At 39.9% G+C, this 23778-nt stretch overlaps 1 protein-coding gene across 1 annotated transcript in view; it reads right to left on the bottom strand.

Moving 5' to 3' along the window:
• Positions 1-1560: 1560 nt before the first annotated feature.
• gtpbp2b (GTP binding protein 2b) overlaps positions 1561-23778 on the bottom strand; it is a 30058-nt gene continuing 7840 nt past the window's right edge. Inside the window, exons 4-12 of the mRNA XM_082536489.1 lie at positions 23076-23187; positions 22660-22857; positions 21344-21518; positions 17212-17431; positions 14084-14219; positions 7963-8021; positions 7537-7708; positions 5164-5328; positions 1561-5085 (exon numbers count right to left, since the gene is read on the bottom strand). Of these exons, the coding sequence (XP_082392615.1) occupies positions 4897-5085; positions 5164-5328; positions 7537-7708; positions 7963-8021; positions 14084-14219; positions 17212-17431; positions 21344-21518; positions 22660-22857; positions 23076-23187 (1426 nt within the window). The 3' untranslated portion in view covers positions 1561-4896. The remainder of the gene's footprint in view (positions 5086-5163; positions 5329-7536; positions 7709-7962; positions 8022-14083; positions 14220-17211; positions 17432-21343; positions 21519-22659; positions 22858-23075; positions 23188-23778) is intronic.

Below are 23778 nucleotides of genomic sequence, written 5' to 3'. Positions count from 1 at the left end.
GTTACGAAAAGCTGAAGAGAGCAAGCTATCTTTCAAGAAGTGGATCAGCTCTCCACAGTCAACTAGCACTGCTAGTTGTGTAGCATCCCTGAAGATTGTAAAGAGGAGGAAGCCGTTCACAGACGGAGAATTTATGAAAGAATCGTTCATAAAACATCAGAGCATCTATTCTCCGACTTTAAAAACAAGCAGGAAATTGTTCCGAAAATTAGAGAAATGCCTCTTTCTGCAAAGACCGTCAGAGACAGGACCATTAAAATGGCAGAAAACATCAGCAGTAGGCAAATTGATGACATCAATTCAGCTCAATCATTTTCAATTGCCTGTGATGAGTCAAGTGAACGATGTTGAGCAGACAGTACTGTTATGCAGATATGTCAACTGTTATGGGCCGCAGGAAGAACTGATTGAACTCATACCGCTAAAGGGCCAAACACGAGGGCAGGACATTTGTGAGGCTGTTGTGAGTTGTCTAGAAGCTAAAGGAAAAAACACCACTCACCTGGTGTCAGTGTCTACTGATGGGGCACCCAGTATGAGATGAGCACATTAGGCTTGGTGAATTTACTTCAAAAGTCACTGGATCGATAGCTGATGGCGTTTCACTGCATCCTCCACCAAGAAGCACTGTGCGCAGAAACATTCACCCCGAATGTGTTGAAGTGATGAACCTCGTTATCAAGATAATTGCGAACAGATTAAGCCACCGACAGTTTTGTTCATTGTTAGAAGAAGTCGACAACGCCGATCTCCTGCTGCACAACAAAGTCTGGTGGCTGTCCAGGAGAGAGGTGCTGAAACGCTTCGCTACATGTCTAGAGCATGTGAAAACTTGGAAGGCTTCCGCTATCCTGAACTGGAAGACCTCGATTGTCTGGGTAAATTTTACTTCATGGTGGATATGACAAGTCACTTGAACACGCTGAATAAAACTCTCCAAGTAAAGGGAAGCACGGCCCTGCAGACGCTGGAGAATGTTTTGGCATTTGAGCGCAAGATGACAGTGTTCGCAAGAGATGGACAAAAAGGTACGTTCTCTCACTTCCCCTCCCTAAGAGAGTTCAAAAAAGCGAACAATCAAAAAAATTATGATTATTCCCACCGTGCCATCATTGCATCAAGCAAGCCTGATCTAGAAATTGAACTGGCCAACATAGTGGATAAAGATTTAAATAAGTTCAAAACACTGACTGCTGGCTGAGAAAAAACCCAAAGAGGATGAGAGAACACTGACATGGACTCTGTAAATGGCCTGTATTTGTTTAGCGCCTTACTATCAAATCAAATCAAATCAAAATTTATTTATTTATATAGCACATATTAAAACAACAGTGTTGACCATAGTGCTTCACAGTCAGTATAAGCATGAGACAATTAAAACAAACAATAAAACAGGGCAACAAACAATAGGCAACAACACAACAAGCTAGAACAGCCAACTAGTTAGAATCAAAAGCCAAAGTAAAAAGATACGTTTTAAGACGTGATTTAAAAGACTGGATCGACTCGGCAGTACGAATATGAACAGGGAGGTTATTCCAGAGTCTGGGTGCCACTTCATTCGAGGTTGTGCTAGGAGCCTGTGATTGGATGATCTAAGTGCTCTGTTGGGATTGTATAAGTGGAGTAGTTACTAGTTCCTAAGGACCCCAAAGCGCTTTACACATTCAGTCATCCACCCATTCACACACACATTCACACACTGGTGATGGCAGCTACATTGTAGCCACCGCCGCCCTGGGGCGCACTGACAGAGGCGAGGCTGCCGGACATTGACGCCACCAGGCCCTCTGACCACCACCAGTAGGCAGCGGGTGAAGTTTCTTGCCAAAGGACACAATGGCCGAGACTGTCAGAGCCGGGGCTCGAACCGGCAACCTTCTGATTACAAGACGAACTCTTGAGCCACGATCACCCACAACGACGCTGTCAAAGACGCTCCTAATTTTCTTTTTAAAGCTGCTAAGTTGCAGCTAAATGTTTTATTTGTTTTATTTATATTAAAGTGGGTTGGTTTTTATTTTACTTTTACACAAATATAGGAAGAACTTACATAGGCCTACAGTTCAGTTTAAGATATGTCAAAGCAGGCCTACAAATGCACACTGCACTTCTGTTGTTTTATTTAGTTTTTAATTTTAAAAAAAAAGATAAAAACTTAAAAGTTTACAAGTTCTGTTATTTTTTGCGGCTCCTGACTATTTTTTTTTGGGCAGATGAGGGGGCAAAATGGCTCTTTTGATGATAAAGACCCCAGGATTAGAAGTTCCCAAGTCCGGATGGAGGAAACAAATGCAAAAGACTACCATGATATGGAAATGTTATGGAAGATTTTTTTTAAAACGGACAGACTGACAGCCATAACTCAGAAAAGCTGAGAAGATGGAGAACAAAACCATTTTTCATAGTACGATGTCTAAAACAAACATCCTCTGTGTTAAAGTTGCAAATTGATGAAAGCAGAATTTGCATTTCTTACTGTTACTTTTTTATTTCTCACTAAAAGGGACGGTCAGTAAAAACTAATAAATTCACCCCGTAACATTTAAATGTTCAGCTTTAGCATGTCACACCTTTCAGTACCACCTCCACGTTACACTGTACTGCAGAACTGGTAGTCTCCAACATGCAGAATCAAAATACAAAGTGCGAAATCAACCATCACTCCATTAAACAGCAATAAGATTGAAATGCTACACAGGATCAAGGAAAGTACATTCAATATTTAGCTTTACAATTGCACAGAACCCCAGAAAAATGAAGTTTACCTGCATAAACACTCCACCACATGTGTGTTATACTTGAAATGTGCGATTGTTTTTTAATCACTCAAAGGGCATGCAGGTTAGGTTTAGCTGCAAAAGCTGCCTGGCTTCTAAAATGTACAAACTTCTAATACAGCCAACAAATATGAATGGAACAAACTGGAAACCTAGTAGCAAATATTTCTGCCATTCGTAAATGCAGATACTGAATGTACAGGATTTGATGGTTAAGAATTTAATACCAGTTTCTTCTACAAATTTTTTTCACCTTCTTGAGGGAAAAGGAACCTGTCACACTCCTGGAACACAGTGACTTATGATGCATTTAACTAACAGCTTAACTCCGGACGAAAATATATATTTCATCCAACATTCAGAAAGTAAATCATCCTCAAAAAATAACTGTAATGAAATCACCTGGTCGTCCTGCAGAAATAAGTATTAGCATGAAGTATGTTTTTACAGTTCTGAACACAAACTAGTACAATGTGATCTCAAATCAAAAGACCAAACATTTTTTTGAATCATCAAAACATCTTAGGCTACGTTCACACTGCAGGCGAAAATGCATCAAATCCGACTTTTCTGACCCTATGCGACCCATATCCGATCACAGAAACTGAGGTTTTGGACTTGATTAGCATATGGGGAGACAATTCAAACAAGCTAAACGACTCCGTGGCCATATATACCTCTGCATGGAGCCACTGGTCCAAACGAGGCCATTGTTAAAGCACGGGCTCTCTTTTTTTCTCAGTGTCGTTCTTTTCCTAATAATTTTTCAAAATTATGTCGGTTATGACTGTGCAGAAATTGATAGACTGCTGAAACAACACCTACTAGCTCTGTAGCAGCCATTTTTACTTCTATAAGCAGAGCGTGTTGTGTGTGACGTCTTCTTTTGCGTCTTCTTTTGTGCATGCCGTGAACACTAGAGCGCATTTGCTGTTGCATTTTATTTGTAGTGTGAACAACCAGACAAAAAAAAGAGTCGAATTTGATCAAAAAATTGGAATTTAGCATTAAGACCTGCAGTGTGAATGTAGCCTTAGTCAACAATTCAGTACATATAGATCAGTCATTGCAATAATTAGTCCAGCAGTCCGCAACCCCCAATCTGTGGCAAAACTTCAAATTAATCTTCAGGCTTAAGTCCACTATGGTCATCCAGCTTAAGTTAAGACACAAATGTTTGTTGGAAAACAGCCTGAGTCATTTCGTACCGCGAGAGTTGAGGCTCGGGTGTGAAATTGATGGTTTTCAGGGTTTTCTATCATTAACTCAGTTAACTGGGTCTTTTCCCTTGTTGTAGTTGTGTGTCTTATTTGGAAATATTTACGCATTATCATAGCGACCAGCGAGCATTAAGGGTCAGAGAGGAGGATGTTACTCTCAATGTTGTTGGCGCATTTCGGGAGGATGTTGCTAATGAAGTTACACACTTCTGGTGATAATTTGAAATCACAAATTAATAGTTTGCCCACCAATGTTGTCAGATAATGGCGCCTGACTCATCCAATGCTTTGTGAAAAATACCCCAGTCAATGGCTAGACCGCGAAAAAACCACGGCAAGGGTCTAAAATGTTTGGCATCATAAGCAGACTCCTTAGAAAGGAATCCACCTAAGACTAATGAAAATAAAGTATGTGCTAAATATAATCTTCCCTCACCAAATTTCTTGATGAGTTTAAGCGTGCAAACATGTCTCTGAGACAGTACGAAGAGCGAGGTCAATCCGTCGTGCACATCAAGAGAGACAGAATTACACCTTCACTCCACATCAGCAATGAGTAAGCACTATTCATGCTTTTAAAATACTCCTGCTGTCTTCCAATGACAGCGGCAATGATAAAAAGGAACCTTTTAATCAATCTGTGGCAAAACTTCAAATTAATCTTCAGGCTTAAGTCCACTTAATGGTCATCCAGCTTTAACTCAAGATATGAATGTTTGCTGGAAAACAGCCTTTCTGACATCACCGCAGGAACGGATGAGGACAGAAACATAGATCCAAAACAGGTGGGACTCCAACATGATGTGCATGGCTAAATTTGATCAGAGACCTATGTTCCCCAAGCAGTCATCATTCTCACTGCCTCAACATCTGTCTGTTTGATGAAGGAGCAATTTTTAATAATCCTGCAGGTTCTGGTCGTGGTTCTGGTTGTGATTCTGAGAAGGGGGCAGCAGGCAGGTGACATGGCCGATGCCTTTGGTGACGCCCTCCCTGAAGAGAAGCTTAGCGCCCAGGCGCAAGTACTCGGGGTGTTTGATAAAGCGGAAACGAACAACAGCTCTCTCGCCAGTACGCAGCTCATCCTGCAGCAGAAATCCAAGGTTACATGATGTGGTTACATAGAAGCTTGAAAAATAATCATGTATTATGTAATTTCAAACCTTTCCATGAAGGCACTCCACAGTGGCAGTCTGCCTGACATTACCAACGTGTATGGTGACCTGTGACCCCCGACGGAAAGTCTTGGCATGGAAGAGCAGGACAATGGCAGCTTCAAACTGACAGCAGATGGTTGGGTTCATCTTGGGACTGACCATCACCATGCCCTGTAACACCAATAACACACTGATGTAACCACAGGTTGTTATCAGCAGTTGTAGAATATTTGCAGGTCTTACAGGTATCAAAAAGCAGTCCTTTATCCATTAGTGCGCAACTTGTTACGAATAAATTGAAATTTTCCTACAACTTGGTTGTGCACACTCTCAGACATTTCCAGGTGGTAGAATCCAAAACTAGCTTCTATCATCCATAAGTTCAAGCTCACAAGAGAAATGTTTCATTTTTGGATAAATAATATGCCCACCTTCTAATACACAGGTTGGTATTTGAAGAGCAACGCTGGGTTCACATCCATCAACATATATACAAGTTGTCAAAAACAAATGTATCAGCAATTTAGCATAAAAACATTCGATGGAAAGACAATACACTTTCCTCACATCAAACTATGCAAGTTAAGTGCAATATTGTCTCCTGTTGTATTCAGTTTGAATATTGATGATCTTTCTGTCAAGTTAAATGAATGTAAGACTGGGTGTATGGTGGGTAACCTCCATGATGATTTGGTCATTTTGTCTCCCTACAGTCCTGGTTTGCAGTAGTTACTTAGTTTGTGCTAGTTATAGTGCCCGGTATGATATTGCTTTTAACCCTAAAAAGCATGTTATTGTGATTGTTACAACTAAGGAGGATGACAAGGTAAATTTTCCATCTTTTCATTTAGCAACCAAGTACTGGATGTGGGGAACAACGTATAAAACTTGGGTCATATCTTAACAAGTGATCTTTGTAATGATGATGATGATGTGAAAAGACAGTGCTGTGAAGGTGTACGAGCAAGCTAATATCTTGGCACATACATCTGGCACTTTTTAAGCCTATTGTACTTTAAAAAAAAATACGGGTCATTTATGGTGTAATTATAGTAAAGCCATAACCAAAGCCAAACTGCAAGTGGCTTTTCAGGATGCATTTAGAATTTTCCTTAGACCAATTTGGACACCTGCAAGTCAAATGTTTTTCATGAGCAACATCCCACCTTTTCATGCCTTACTCAGGAACTATATGTGCCAATTTATGTGTCATTTGAACGAGTCAAGAAATTCAATAGTCTTGTGAGTTTTGTCTTTGTTGTTTTTCTTTTAATTATATGGACAAATTTTCTCTGAAAAAAAAAAATACAATACAAAGCTACATCATCTCTCTGAACTTGTGTTCTCACCACTTGTGGTGTCTGCAGTTTCACCAATGACCTTAAAAATGTGCAGAGACCAAAAATGTGAATTTCTGTTTGGATTACCAGGAAGTAATCTGAGGGCTCAAATTACGGTCAGAAAGATTTTTTTGTTTTGTAACGTTGTAACCCAAAAAATCTGAACATGTTATGTTTGTGCATCCATAGATAAGAATTTCAGTGTGCGTAAAAAAGATTTGTGTTTGTAAAAAATAATTACAAGTTAAAGCTGAAAGGAAGAAATTTCTGGTCAAAATTTGCACTTTTAAGTTGAAACTCACACACAAGCGAGGGAACTTGAGCACAGAGTTACAACTACGCAGTCTGATTTACAAGTACAAAATATTTATGGCCACAGTTAGAGCCCATAGTAATCTGATAACAGCAGCTGTACTGACAGCAGTCCAGAGGTGCATGAGGAGATGACCTACAAAGGTACACTGTGCAAATTTAAACTGAGTGAAGTTGTTGAGTTTTAGAGTCACAGAAGAAGTCACTATATCAAGGAAAGATAAATTGATTGAGACACTTTGTATGTAGGGTTTGCAGAGTTTTTACTTCCTAGACAATTCTTGCATGTACGTTAGAACATTTTGGGTTGTCGTCTGTCCTTGCCAATTATAGAGATCCTTTCCTCAACACATTGGGGGACAATTCAAAACAACCGTTGCTTCAAGTTACCTCTTTATATTGTAAGGTAAAGATCCTGAACTAATAACAGAATACTCTGTATTTTTAGCATGAGTCTGGTCTGTGTTTCGCAGAGAAATTAAACACCATTAATAAATTTGAAAAACTGCGACCATGAAGGTCGACTGTGATCCTTCCCTCTGTGTTTTCCAAATTCTCAAAGGAACTGCAAAGTAACTTCCAGTATAAATAAAAGAGAGCAAACAAAATATGCAATATACACACACAGAGATGTATGAATTTGTGCAAGTTACATTTAAAAAAAAAACCCTGAATCCCCCTTTAAATCATCTCCTACATCCTTTCATGTCTTTAGGTGGCCTCTAACCTTGCGCAATAGTGAACGGTCAAAGTTTCCCAAAGCCAGCGTTGCAGCCTGTCCAGCCCTCAGCACTCTGCAGGCAGAGCGGTTCCTCTGGATACTGCCCACCTTCAGACGCAGAAAACGGCCCTCATCAGTTGGACCCACCACCAGCCTCTCACCCTCCCTACACATTCCACTGAAACACAGACCGTCACACAAACACAAACTGTTCTTAGTGTAATGCACGGCACTTTCCATGATTACAAAGACCTGCTCTGTGTCCAACCAAGGACCCGTAAAATGAAAAGCTGCGATATATTATCAAAGATTCTATTCTTATAAAAGTCATGTGTTATATATATCTCTATGAATATTTGGGGTTCCCACTGTTTCAAGAATAAAATGTAAAATAATATTGACAACATATTAAAGCAGACAGTGCTATCTCACCTGTACAGAGTTCCTCCAACCACAGTCCCAACGTCAGGAACTGAGTAGATCTCATCAACCTTCAAACACAGAAACGATTAAATGTCAGTCTGCGCTTTCCACACTCCAGCATGCAAGTCACACACACGTCTCTACCACATTCTATTAGGGGCTGGTGTGTGTGTGTGGTGTGTTTTTGTTTTCTTTTTCCTTTTTCGGCGCAGGGTAGGCAGGGCGGTGATTCGCAGGATCACCAGCACACCTGTGGCAAATCAGGCCGGAGCTTTTATAGGGAGCTGACATCTGGTGTAAGAGTATTGCCTCTTCCACAAGTAGTAACGTGCGAGTTCGCTCTCTAGATTGCCATCTACGACCTGCCGAGTGTTTTAAGATCTTATTTTCCTTCCACCAGCCTGCCTCGCTCCCCGACTGCCTGTCTGTGCCTCTGAAGACTGTTTAATCGGTCTGAACTGGGAATCACCTTGCCTACCAATTCAATTACATTCAAATTCTTAATTACTTATTCCCCAAAGGGGAAATTTGTTTAGCAGCAAGACAACAATAAGAGTAAACAAAACAATAATGTTAATAATAATAATAACAATAATAATAATGATAAAAAGCCATTAAGTTATTTGACATTAAGGAGATGGGTTGCACCGCGAGCAGCCCACACACTCCACCTGCCTCAGCCTTTGTTCCAGTTAAACTTCTTTCCGAGTCTGTAACTCAGTTTGTGCCAAGTAAGCTCACCAACTCTCCTCCTAACTTATTTTCATCCTTGCCTTTTGTGTTCAGTCTCTAATTCTGTTCTCCTCCCATAGACCGGTCGAGTGCCCTGCCAGTTTTCCTGCACACCCCCGAACTGTGTTTGTGTTTTCTCTCTCTGTCACTGTGAATAAAACACAGTCACTGTAAACACAACACTGTCACTGTGAAACCCCTGGTGTCTGCGTGTTCTGGGCCCACCACAGTTACTACCTAACACATTCTTTACCCTGTGCCAGGGGTCAGCAACCTTTAAGACCCAAAGAGCCATTTGGACCTGGTTTCCACGCAAAAGAAAACACTGGGAGCCGCAAATACTTTTTGACATCTGAAATGAAGATAACACTGTATATATTGTTTTTTACCTTTATGCTTTGTGTGAACAACTAAGGTGTGTTGCTTATGAAATCCATGAAGTGCTACAGAGAAAATTACATTTTATTTATGTAATTAACACATTTTGAACTCTTAAAGAAATATAACAAAAGGAAAGACACCCAGCTGAACGAAAATGATCCAAGTAGTGAACAAAAACTGCTGTGAGCCGCCACCCTTATATCGCCTTTGGGCTTTTGGAGCCTTGACCTGATTTTTAAAAAAGCACTATGCTGCTAAAAGAGGAAAAATAGATATTTGCAAAATTCTGCCTAAATATGTATTTTTCCTGGTTAATGTGTGTGGCGGGGTGTGGTCTGCAGCGCCGCTGCAGGAGAGGCCGACGCACCTGAGCGGCACCCACGATCACGCCTCACCGCCTTAACGTCTGCGCTATCTATGCTGTTGTGTTGTTGTTGGTATATGTCGGGCTGTGAGCTGAAAAGCTACAGCCGTCTGTATGCGTCAGCAACCGTGTGTGAAAAGTGGTCAATAAAGAGATGCTGAAAAGCATGTTCATGCAAACATCGCCGGGTCTGCTGTGATATGTTTACAATGGGACTTCTGCTCCTGAACCTCTGCGCACAGCGTCTGCAAATCGGGGCTGTACGAAGTGACTTTCATCTTTACGCAGGACTGTAAGCTGCCATCTGTGAGGCGTGAGCGGTGTTTGTCTTTAACGTAGTTCACGGTGGAGCTGCTGACATAATGTGGATCTATAATTGGCCTACCTGGGGTTGAAAGTCTCGATAAATGCGCGGCGTTTCGGCGGGTACACCGGCTTCCGCGAGTGTGACGCTTATTTTGAGCGATGAAAAAATAATAGAATATAATTGTATTTTTATATTTCAATATCACAATAATCTTCCAATTAAAAAAGAACTAACATAAATAAATTACACTTCAGCTAAATACTTCTAATTTGTTTGCCCAAACCACACGGAGCCGCACTACAAGGACTAAAGAGGTTGCCGACCCCTGGCCTCTACTTACACTGTGGTAAACAGATGCTGCACAATGAAGAGTGGTAGTAAGACTGCAAGTGCAGCTGCAGTAATGTAATAATTCATCTGCTTGCTTTCCTGAGTGTTTGGCTGCTAGCCTGTTCGTTACTCCACTGCCACTTTCCCATGCTGTGAAACTCAGTACTGTCATCATTACACTAATCCAATCATCTTCTTGCCCGCCTTCTTTAAAGCCAATCAGCCACTCTGTGTGGTTTAAATCTCAGTGCTCTGTCATTCCCTCTTTCAGGTTCTCATTCGTGTAACCCGATCAGAGCTCCATCTTCCTCACCACAACCATCTAGACTGGGAGAGGTCTTATCCTAACTCTTGTCACGCCTGAGAATCTTTTCTGCCATGATGGTCCATCAGAGTCTAATCGCCAAATACATTAGTTTATCTGTCACAGTAAATCATGTTCATATCATCCAAATGATCTCTAGTTATTGAACTGATGTTGTGGGGAGACATATCTGTTTTGGTACTGTGGGAACTCAACTTCTTTATATACACACGTATATAAGGAAATAAATATTTCAAATGTCAAAATATCTGTAAGGGAAATAATTACATTTAAGTTCAAACTTGGTTTGGTGTACGGTTATAGGAGGTTAAGTTGTGAGAGGTATCTCAATTCCCCTCATATGGTCCCCAGGCAGCTAAACTGTGGCGTGAAGGCAATAAAGTAAAATTAAAGTTAAAGAAAAGTTAGAGTTAGGTTAAGGTTAGGTTAAAATTAATAAAGTTTCGGGTACTAGGGCTGTTTGATATAACAATATAAAAATGTCTATCGTTTCCTATTATGCTATCGTTTGTTTCGTGGTGTCGCAAAATAAACTGTTTATGGCAATATTTTCATGATTTTGATGGTCATTGTAGTGGCTATATCAATTTCATAAAGTTCTCTCTTTCTCTTATGTTTAATATAACCACACCACAGATGGACAAGCAACTGTTTTTACGCGTTGTCGTTAGCAACAACGAGGTTAAAACCATGGCGTAGCTCCACCATCCGCTTGTTTGTTTTGCACATAAACCTTTCACAATAAAGTTCAAGATCCTGTTGAGACTTTTCAAAATAAACTGAATCCCGTTAAAGAGTGTGCAGAGTGTTTACAGATGAGAAGCAAAAAAGAGCCGCCAGGTGCTAAAAAATAAACCTTAGACTCAAACGTTAGAACAGGCTTTTCCCCGCAGCACGCCGTGTAATAAATAAACTTAAACCTAAAAATACCAGAATAGGGAGGATGGTGTCATCCTCCCTATTCTGGTATTTTAAAGAGTACTTAGCGGAAATATTAAGCAACCTAACCTTTTTCAAGAATAATTAAATAGATTCAACATCTTTCTTCAACAAATTTGCAGACTGCACAGATGGAACCTTCCCAAAGGAAAAAGTACTTTGGCTTACTAGGGTATATTAGACTTAATAGTTACTATATACAGTAATGGACTTCTATACATTTTACATCACATTAAAACTTTGGGTGTATGATTCAGATAGTTATTTATTAAAAGCTAGACATTTTAAATGAGAATAAGACAGAAAAGCATTTCATTGTGCCCTCCTTTTCCTGTTAATGCCCTACCTGCCCCCCTGGGGAAACTTTGCTAGACCCACCCCTGCACAGTTACCAGCCATCAGCTACGCAGAAAAGGATCCTGGTGTAATATTAAATAAATTCTAAGAACAGCTTATCAAGCTTAAACCTGCTGCTGTTGTTTAGCCTCTTTCTTGCGCAAAGTGGGCGATAAAGAAACAAGAGAGACGGAGTCGTGACAGAAAAGCCGATCAGCCGATTATTGATCAGTTTCATGATTGAAGTAGTGACAGGAGAGGGAGGGGGAGAGAGAGGCAGTCGCTCCATATATCGGTTGTTAAGCTTAACGTGGGAATGCTTTACAAACATTCAGAGATGAACTTATGAACTTGCTTTACTTCTCTCTGGGATCACTTTCTCGGAGATGAAATGCCGGTTTGGTAGTGAGGCTCCAAATACTCAACCAGACCACTGAGAGGTCTCGCACGCCACAGCCGCTCTATCACGTGACGCATACTGCTCGACGTGCTAAGGCTATGAGCCGAGTTACGCCATGTCACAAGTTTTGTGAGGTGCTTTTGTGATATTTAATGGATCGGATTAAATTTTTTATTTCTCTCCGATATCCGATCCAGTAATTTAGGTCAGTATTGGACCGATACCGATACGTAATATCGGATCGGTCCATCTCTAGTGTCATGCATCGGTTAAAACCAATGACTATTGGGTTTAACCGATGCATGTTCAATAATGAAGTACTGGGTAGAGTTATACTGAGGATAAAGTAAATCTCAAGGAAATTAATTTAAGTCAGGGCTATGTCACCAGAAGTGATGGAAAAATGTTGCTATATATCACTGACCCTACTAAATCATTGCCAAAAATTATGACAGTTCTAACTGAATTTGGGAAAATTTCTGGATACAAAATCAACTTAACAAAAAGCATATTGTTTCCGATTAGTTCTTTAGAAAAATTTGATAGCGCTACATTGATCTCGTTTCCTTTTACAATCTCAAATATCTTCAAATATCTTGGAATAACTGTAACCCGTGAATTCTCTGGCCTTTTCAAACATAATTTTATTAATTTATACCATCAAACTGAACAGAACTTGGAAAGACTGTCTAAACTGCCCATCTCGCTTGCTGGCCGAGTAAATATCATTAGGACGAGCACTTTACCCAAATTTTTATTTTTGTTTCGATGTATCCCAATATTGATCACAAAAACTTTTTTTAAGAAAATAGACCAGTTAATCTCTCAGTTTATCTGGAACAAGAAGACACCCAGAATAAAAAAGATATTTCTCCAAAGATCCAAGATTACAGGAGGAATGGGGTTGCCTTGTTTTCAGTTTTATTATTGGGCCTGTAATATACGTTGTATGTCATTCTGGGGCGGGGAACATAGACCTGATTGGGAACGGATGGAAAGTATGACTTTTTTCTCTAATACTCTTAAATCTTTGGTTCATTCAAACTCAGATCTGGGTAAGCATAAATGTAAAAATCCAGTAGTGTCTGACTCACTAAAAATTTGGTCTCAAATTAGAAAGCATTTTCATTGGCGTCAATGTTCAATCTTTACACCATTAATTCATAATCAAGCATACACATTGCTCTCAGGATTAACATTCCAGCTATGGACTTCCAAAGGGATACACACAATCAAGGATCTGTTTATTGATAATCTTTTTCCTTCGTTTCAACAACTTCAGCAAAAATTTTCCATAGAAAACAGAGATTTTTTCAAGTATTTACAAATACGTCATTTTATTAAAGAAACGTTTCCATCCTTTCCCAATGAACCACAAAAGCTAGTTTCAGATGATCTGTTCCTAATGAACCGGCTAAAGAAAGGAGCCATTTTTAGGATCTACAACCAACTTTTGCAAATAGACAGTACAACTACATTGGACCACTTGAGAAATGCTTGGAGTGAAGAACTGGCTACTAACATCACTAAAGATCAATGGACTAAGGCACAAGAACTGGTTCACTCCACTTCTGTCTGCTGCAGGCACGGACTACTACAATTTAAGGTCCTGCATAGGCTCCATCTGTCTAAATTGAAGGTTTCAAGGATGTTTCCAGGGGCTGACTCAAGATGTGATCGATGTGGCCAGAATTCTGCCTCATTGTCACATATGTTTTGGACATGTCCTAATATCGCTACCTATTGGTCTAAAATATTTAAAACTTTGTCTGATATTTTTAAAAAACAGCTCCCCCCAGACCCAGTAATGGCACTATTTGGTGTAGCTACAGTTAAATACTTGTTTGCTTTGGGGTTTTTTTTTTTCCCCTCCTTCCCTCCTCTGAATATACTTATTTAGGTATATAAATGTGTATGTATAGACATAGATATATGATTGTTTATAAAAAAATAAAAAATGAAAAAAAAAAGAAGTGATGGAAAAAAAAGCACATGTGTGTACGTGGGTTTGGATACCTGAAACTCAGTGAGCTGCTGCATCAGCTCTTCCTGCTCCTTGCTGTTGCTCAGTGGAGGAAGGATGTTCAAAAAAACCTTCAGGAGGTCCAGATTCTCACCAGACACACTGGAAAGGGTGAAGATGGGTGTAATGCTGCAAATGTGCATCCAGCCAAACACACACACACACACACACACACACACACACACACACACACACACACACACACACACACACACACAGTGAAGTGAAAATTCAATTAAGTACATCATCAAGTGTAATATTTTTCCACTGTGGACATACAGATAAGTGAATTCACGATCATGAATAGATTGTGAATTCACCAACACAAAACCGTTCTTAATAGAAATACAAGTTGATAATGGGATAATACAGATACTACACACAATGTTACACCTCAGACACATAAAAGTTGTTGTGGAAATCTCTGACCAGTATCAATGGAGAACAAAGTAACTACAAGCTCCTGCTCCTGCAACAGAACACAAAGTGCTGTAATCAAATACTGAGCCACAACAAAAGACATAAAAGTATTTCATGTATGAATGACTTTTACTTTTAAGATTTACAATACAGTTTAGTGCAACTACTACATAGTCATTATTTTCCTGTGTAAATCGTTGGTTGTTATAATAAAAAACGTCAGTTGAACATATCATATAGCAGACACACACAGTGATATTTGAGAAATTACAGCCTCTAAACGCTTCCTGTAGGTTCCAATGAAAGTCTGGATTGTGGTTGAAGTTATTTTCGACCATTCCTCTTTATAAAACATCTCTAGTTCATTCAGGTTTAATAGCTTCCAAACATAGACAGCTCTCTTTAACTCACACCACAGATTTTCAATAATATTCAGGTCTGGGGGCTGAGATGGCCGTTCCAGAACGTTGTACTGGTTCCTCTGCATGAATGCCTTAGTGGATTTTGAGCAGTGTTTCAGGTCGTTGAAAGATCCCGGCGCAGCTTCAGCTTTGTCACTGATTCCTGGACATTGGTCTCCAGAATCTGCTGATACTGACTGGAATCCATGTGTCCCTCAACTTTGACAAGATTCCCAGTCCCTGCACTGGCCACACAGCCCCACAGCATGATGGAACCACCACCATATTTTACTGTAGGTAGCAGGTGTTTTTCTTGGAATGCTGTGTTCGTTTTCCTCCATGCATAACGCCCCTTGTTATGCCCAAATAACTCAATTTTAGTTTCATCAGTCCACAGCACCTTATTCCAGAATGAAGCTGGCTTGTCCAAATGTGCTTTAGCAAACCTCAAGCGGCTCTGTTTGTGCTGTGGGCGGAGAAAAGGCTTCCTCTGCATCACTCTCGCATACAGCATCTCCTTGCGTAAAGTGCGTCGAATGGTTGAACGATGCACGGTGACTCCATCTGCTGCAAGATAATGTTGTAGGTCTTTGGTGCTGGTCTGTGGGTTGACTCTGACTGTTCACCATTCATCACTTCTGTCTATCCGAGATTTTTCTTGGTCACTTTCTTGCCACTTTGAGCCTTAACTTGAACAGAGCCTGTGGTCTTCCATTTTCTCAATATGTTCCTAACTGTGGAAACAGACAGCTTAAATCTCTGAGACAGCTTTCTTTATCCTTCCCCTAAACCAGTGGTTCCCAAACTTTTTTTGCTAGGCCCCCCTTTGTTTTACAAGAAAACTGTTCGCGCCTCCCCCTTCTCGCGCATGCACATGCACGAACACATCCTTCAACCACACACACCCATACTTTGCAGTTTCTTTCACACCTCAAACATTTAGTAAACAATTAAGCAAATACAAGTAATCTGCAATAAATGACAGGTAGTGATAAAATAAACTAAATAAATAAATTTATCGAGTGGAAAAAAGTTGGCGTTCATCCTCCAGCTTCACTGTGCTAATGTTATGCTAACATAGCTGTGTCGCTAGCAATCATGTAGCACAACATTATATACCAGGTAGTCCAACTTTAGTAACCCTGCAAACGCCACTGCTGTTTAGTTTTCTGTCTTCATTTATGTTGGAAGTGGTAGCAGAGCTGTACGTTTTAATTAGTTTCAAAAATCTCTCAGTCAGAACATGGTATGTCATGTTTAGGTGGAAACTAGCGAGCTAACTTCCTGTTAACTTCTAACTCCGTTAAATTTAATAAATTCTGTTTTCGTGGATGCCTGGATGTTAAACTTAATTGTTACACCTGCTAAAGCAGCAACGCTGATGATTTTCAGGGTTCGTACGGGTGCTGGAAATCCGTACGAACGGATAAGAGGAGAAATGATTCTCCTTTCTCTCAGTGTTCGTTTGACTTTGGGACCTGAAGCAGACGGAGTTTTGGACCCGGATTACTCCGCGAAGCTCCTTACTACGGCAGCCGTAATGCTCTGACAATCCATCAAAACATTTTTTAACAGATTTCTGCACGCCAAAATCGGTTCGAGGTCAGTAAGCACAACCAGAATTCATACATGAGACACACTCAATTTTTGAGAAAATTAAAGGATTTTAAGTGTGCCTTATAGTGTGGAAAATATGTTAAACAGAAGAAAAGAATATATCGCGATATATATCGTTACCGCACGTGCTTCAAATTATATCGCGATATGGATTTTAGGCCATATCGCCCAGCCCTAACTGTGTGTGTCTCCTATATGATATATTTAACTGACATTTATTATTGTAACAACCAACGATTTATACAGGAAAATAATGACTATTAACAAGGTTGGCCAAACTTTTGCATCCCACTGTAGGTAGACCATGCAAGGTCACTATTACAGTGCAATATTAATATTAGTGTTAATTAGTTTATTTTCCTCCGTATTACCTGTTGGTGTCAGTCTTTGCTTTGGATGTGCATGAACAACAACATTGTGGTGATTACCCAAAATGCAATGCGATTTATGAATTCGACTTTAAACAAGTTTTCCGAAAATGTTATCATCCATTATAGAACAGCTATTTTGTGCTTTGTGTATCGTAGCAGTATTTCCATGACCTTCACTTATCATTTCTGCAGCACTATATACTGCTTTATCTATATATTAGTGAATTTTGTTTATACTGCTGTATACACTGTACAATTAAGCTATTCCCCGCCATACACAGTAGCTGATAAGTATTGAGTATTTTTACTCACCATGTGGACTGGGTGAACTGCTGTGCTGCACTCACAGCATCGTCAGGGTTCAACACCACCATAGGCACCTTGTTGCAGCCTGGCTGCTTCAGAACTCGCTCTAGTTGTCTGACTGTTCGCTCCACAGTGCCTCGGGAACACAGGTCCACTTTACTGACTACAATGAAGATAGGAACTTTCAGCGCCATGGCCAAGCCCAGGTGTTCCCTAGTTGTACCAGCTGGATGAAGGAAACAAATAAAATACTCAATTACCCAGAACACTTGTCTTGTGATGTTTCGCATCTTATGTGCATAGGAAATCTAAACGTTACAAGGCAGTTGGATCCAAGTGAGAACAATTCTATTTAATTTTTAAATATTCAAATTATTTGTGCCTAGAAAGTAGTCAGAGGCCTGGACTCTGTACTATGAAGTGAGTTAAACATACCTAGAGTATCTGTCAGTTATCTGGATTCACTTACCCAAACACTGGTAACCAGGATTAGAAGTGGAGAGGGAAAAAATTACTGTATAGTCGATTATAGGGCTGCTCGATTATGGCAAAAATGATAATCACGATTATTTTCACTGAAATTGAGATCACGATTATTTGACGATATTTATTTAACCCTTTAAGACCTACTATAGAAGCAAGTCCACCAGAGCTTATATTTTTTTTACATGCTGTAGTGCCATTTGTGGGAGCATTTCAAGTTGCTATACATCAATACAACTGTTATAGCCCATATTTTAATAATATGTATGCATTAAGTCCATAGTAATTACATAAATTGCAAAAAAGTGCAATAAACTACAAAAAAAATTGAAAATCGCTTTTGTTTTGTTTACATATATTTCTACTTGGAGAAATTTAAGAGGTTTATCCCTCAAAACTTTAAATACAATAAAGTTGCAAAAAATAGTTTACAACAACAGGAAATTTATTTTGAGTGTCTTCATAGTTTTATTTTGGAGATACAGCAATTTTTATATACTGCAGGAAAAACAAAAAACAATCCTATGATGCAAATTTGCAAAGAAAACAGCATGTGCATCATTTCACTGTGGGAAGTGTTACGAACAGCTGATAGGAACGGCAAAGCGTGTTTCTGGAATATTATGTTTTTGTTCCTGCAAGCGCTTTTTATGCAATTTTTGCAAAGCTATATGTGGAACGAAACCGTGACCGAGGACAAGCTGATGGCATCAGATGTAAGTACAACTCCTCCGGTTTCATATGCAAAACAAATTATTGCGCTAGCTTACACGGTTCAGGTTCTACAGGGATTTAACAATAGTTACGCAAAACGGAGCATGCAGCTCTGACCGGCTTTAAAGGGTTAACAATGACTTTAAAAAAATAATATAAAATAGTGTGCAACACCACTGAAGTTTTTTTTTTTAAACTCTCTTTTCAACCAACGGCAGTCACTCTCCAAATAACTTCTGCTTAGCTTTCCGAGCTTCCCTCGGGTCCTCTTAATCAGCGGTCTCCAACCTTTTTTGCGCCACGGACCGGTTTATGCCCGACAATATTTTCACGGACCGGCCTTTAAGGTGTCGCGGATAAATGAGGGAGGGGCTAATAATCGGCTCAGTCATTTTTAATGATCGTTGAAAGCCCAGATCGTAATCGTGATTAAAATTCGATTAATTGAGCAGCCCTAGTCGATTATTGTTAAAATCACTCTGTGTCTTAAATGTTATAGGTTAGTAAGACCAGAAAAGAGGTGCTTTATCACTAAAGTGTAGCCTATTTGACACATGAAGGAAAGCTTGTAAAAATGCTGGGTGTGTTAACAGACTTGTCAATGCCTCTATCATTAAGTCACGGAAGAATCTGATGAGGTGTAGATGAGTATTCTGTTTGACTAATGTTTAAATTTGCATAAGACAGTTTTAGTTTTTATTCTTTCAGCTGCAGATGGTCGCATAATGGTCTGAAAGCAAGTAAAGAATAATTATAAAAACAAAATTCAAAGCCCTTTTTCCATTAGTACCTACTCAGAGCAAGTCGGCACGGTTTGCCAGTTTTTATAGGGTTTTCCATTAGTTCCTGTTACCAGGTGCTTTTTAGTATCTGCTCGCCCGGGGTTCCAAGTGATCCCGACAGGTAGAATACAAGTGTGTTTGGACAGACAACACATCTCATTTGTTTCTTGTATCTTTTATACCACGTCATGACACCTCTTTTATCCAACTAACTCCTAGATAATGTCTTCATCAAATGAAACCCTACACAATCAAAGAGAAACCTGCTCTGTTCATAACGTACAGTGGGGCAAAAAAGTATTTAGTCAGCCACCGATTGTGCAAGTTCCCCCACTTAAAATGATGACAGAGGTCAGTAATTTGCACCAGAGGTACACTTCAACTGTGAGAGACAGAATGTGAAAAAAAAAAATCCATGAATCCACATGGTAGGATTTGTAAAGAATTTATTTGTAAATCAGGGTGGAAAATAAGTATTTGGTCACCTCAAACATGGAAAATCTCTGGCTCTCACAGACCTGTAACGTCTTCTGTAAGAAGCTTTTCTGTCCCCCACTCGTTACCTGTATGAATGGCACCTGTTTGAACTCATCATCTGTATAAAAGACACCTGTCCACAGCCTCAAACAGTCAGACTCCAAACTCCGCCATGGCCAAGACCAAAGAGCTTTCGAAGGACACCAGGAAAAGTATTGTAGACCTGCACCAGACTGGGAAGAGTGAATCTACAATAGGCAAGCAGCTTGGTGTGAAAAAAATCAACTGTGGGAGCAATCATCAGAAAATGGAAGACATACAAGACCACTGATAATCTCCCTCGATCTGGGGCTCCACGCAAGATCTCATCCCGTGGGGTCAAAATGATCATGAGAACGGTGAGCAAAGATCCCAGAACCACACGGGGGGACCTGGTGAATGACCTGCAGAGAGCTGGGACCAAAGTAACAAAGGTCACCATCAGTAACACACTACAACAGCAGGGAATCAAATCCCGCAGTGCCAGACGTGTTCCGCTGCTGAAGCCAGTGCATGTCCAGGCCCGTCTGAAGTTTGCCAGAGAGCACATGGATGATACAGCAGAGGATTGGGAGAATGTCATGTGGTCAGATGAAACCAAAGTAGAACTTTTTGGTATAAACTCAACTCGTCGTGTTTGGAGGAAGAAGAATACTGAGTTGCATCCCAAGAACACCATACCTACTGTGAAGCATGGGGGTGGAAACATCATGCTATGGGGCTGTTTTTCTGCCAAGGGGACAGGACGACTGATCCGTGTTAAGGACAGAATGAATGGGGCCATGTATCGTGAGCTTTTGAGCCAAAACCTCCTTCCATCAGTGAGAACTTTGAAGATGAAACGAGGCTGGGTCTTCCAACATGACAATGATCCAAAACACACCGCCCGGGCAACAAAGGAGTGGCTCCGTAAGAAGCATTTGAAAGTCCTGGAGTGGCCTAGCCAGTCTCCAGACCTCAACCCCATAGAAAATCTGTGGCGGGAGTTGAAAGTCCGTGTTGCTCGGCGACAGCCCCAAAACATCACTGCTCTCGAGAAGATCTGCATGGAGGAATGGGCCAAAATACCAGCTACTGTGTGTGCAAACCTGGTAAAGACCTATAGTAAACGTTTGACCTCTGTTATTGCCAACAAAGGTTATGTTACAAAGTATTGAGTTGTATTTTTGTTATTGACCAAATACTTATTTTCCACCCTGATTTACGAATAAATTCTTTACAAATCCTACCATGTGGATTCATGGATTTTTTTTTTCACATTCTGTCTCTCACAGTTGAAGTGTACCTCTGGTGCAAATTACTGACCTCTGTCATCATTTTAGGTGGGGGAACTTGCACAATCGGTGGCTGACTAAATACTTTTGCCCCACTGTATCAGTTTGCGTTAAGGCACTGGAAGAGCAAAAGAACCCTGCTACAATCACGTCCAACTAGAAACAATATTCCTACAAAATTTACACATAGAATTTTTATCTTTTGGACATAGTGATGCAGTTGTTAAGTCTCTAAAAAGGTTCTTGGTATTCCTGGGCCATTTTTTCTGGAGTTTGCATGTTCTCAATTGACTGGATATGTAAATCTGTGGCTTACCCACAGGTTTTAGATATTAAAAAAACACAAAAAACAAAATACAGGCTACTTACCAATACCAGTGTTAGCGCTCACCACCAGCATGGCAAAGTCAGGGCAATAACTTGTGAGGCCGAAGATGGTGGTCTTTAAATACTTGTGGTGTCCTGCAAGGTCGATGAAGGTGATCATCTTGGAAGAACTTTCGCAGATCTCCTCAGCTGTCCTGGACTCACTGTAGTTCACAACCTTTTACAGGTAACATACAAGACAGGCTGCACCAAAGGACAGAATTGAAATAAAACACGTCTTTTGTTTTGTTTTTACAGTTTGATTGTTTATTGTCAGGGATTGTTTACAAATATAAATATGCTAATACCCTGAGTTGTGGTGTGCAGCAATGGCAACAACAACCACAAAGTGTTTTTTCTCTACCTGACTGATTTTTAAGAGTCAGGTAGAGAATCAATTAGGCAGCACATTAAAAATATACTTGCCAAATTTCAAATGCTGTAGTTCTTCACTGTGTCTGACACACTGCATTTAACACTATGGTGAGAGGCCAATCTACAAAGCAGAAATATGACCCATGAAATAAATTAGTCAATATCTGATATATAGTTGTAATGAAAAGTTTCCATACACTCGTCATGGGCATGATGGTAATTTTGGGCTTCTAAAGGTGAAATTGTTATACACCATAAATCTTTATTATTTTTTTTTTTCAGGATTTCATTAGAGATTGTGAAGGCAAAATATATTTTAGAACCTACTAATAAACAAAAGATAACAGAATACAGTCCTTAACATATCTAAATAATTTAGCAATGGTAAAAGAAGAGCATTATGCAAAATTTCAAACTGAACTTTAAATAAAGTTACAAAGCTGTTTCAAAAAACAGAGCAAACAAAAGTTAAATGTCCCACATTGACCAGATGCTTCTGGCAGCAATTAAAAAGATCCTGGCCTACTTCTGGCTGAATATTAGACCACTCTCTAGAATTTTAGAGTATTTGAAGTGATTTTCTTGAAATCAATTTGGCTTTTAAGCATAGTCCACAAATTTATATTTTTGTGTTGAGGGTGTGGCAAAGACCATTCCTTGAAGCTTAATGTTGGCCTGCTTTATCCATTCCAAAAGCATGCTCCAAAAATGTGACAAGAAATTTATATCAAGTTAAAAGACACTAGAACCCTCTACACCACTTGTTAAAAGATTTAAATTTGTTGTTTATAAAGTCATTAAAGATGTATACTGTACAATCATTCCACCCTGGAAAAAGCACAGTTCAAAGAAATCACTAAAAGCCTCAAGGTAGCATGAATTCATGTCCATAGTGAATGTAAACTTCTGAATATTGCTAATATCCTAAGTGGCAAAGGGATTACCTCTCCTTTGCTGTTGAAGCCCAAGATCTCAAAGCTGATACTGGAGGTGCGTCCGGTCTGGATCTCATGCAAATGTCTGAAAAGGTTGAGCCGTGCACGGCCTCGTCCATTGTCCAACTCGCCTTGTGTCAGGACACCCAGCAAGGTTGACTTCCCAGAGTCCACATTGCCTAGCACTGCCACCCGCAGATCCAGGAACTGTTGCAGACCAAAACAGCAAGACAGAAAATGGGATCATATTTTCATAACCATTAAACAGCACTGTTTAAAAAAAGAACCCTTGGTGCTCTCTATAGTTAAAGCCTAAATGGGCAATGCTGTGATCCTTTTTAGAGTATTGCTGTGACACCACTGTTGTTTTGCCAGATTCAACTGGACTCTTTTTCCTCTACCATGTGTAACAGACAGACTCTTACCTGCTGATCATCAGGAACTTTTCGAACAAGGACTTCTGCAATTTTGCGCGTGTTTCTGTCTGAGTCGTAGTCAACCTCCCTCTCTCGGAGGAGAGTGATGTCAGCCCCGACTCTGAAATGAAAGAAAAAGACTTAAGTTTTATCATTCAATTTTCATTTAGTTTACACTGATCCCAATCAATTTACTGAGCAAAGCAGTAATAATTTTTCTTAGACGGCTTCTCCCAGTTTCAATTTATTTCAAACAGTGACTGGAAACCTGCCTAATGATTGTAGATTTATGTACCTAAGAAAATGTAATTAGGCATTCTGTGTCATGTGTGGAAAGTTAACTACAAAAATTAAAAGTGCTTTACATTACTATCAAAAAACAATTAAATAAACAAACAAACATTAGAACATTCAAGATTAGCAAGACTGCTAATGGTGAGTACAGCATAGAGTTGGGTATTTAGTACTTTAAGTAAGATTGCGATGGGATATGTCGCATTACATATTTAATAATCAATACTGATATACTGAACCTTCTCTAATTCCAGAGCTTAGTGTGTGTTAGAAAGTGCTGAGTTTTGGACAATGCCTGCCCAGGGGGTTGCTGGACATTCTGAACAGGGCCCGACTGCAGTAATCCAGCCAGGTGGTGACAAAGCCTTAATGGATGAAGTTATCTGAGTCAGTGAGTGATGGCCAAAGTTGAGAGAGA

This window comes from Aulonocara stuartgranti (assembly GCF_965226115.1).
Source record: "Aulonocara stuartgranti genome assembly, chromosome: 6".
NCBI classification, from domain to species: Eukaryota; Metazoa; Chordata; class Actinopteri; order Cichliformes; family Cichlidae; genus Aulonocara; species Aulonocara stuartgranti.
Note: the sequence above shows the minus strand (reverse complement) of the source record. Positions and strands in the feature narration are given on the sequence as shown.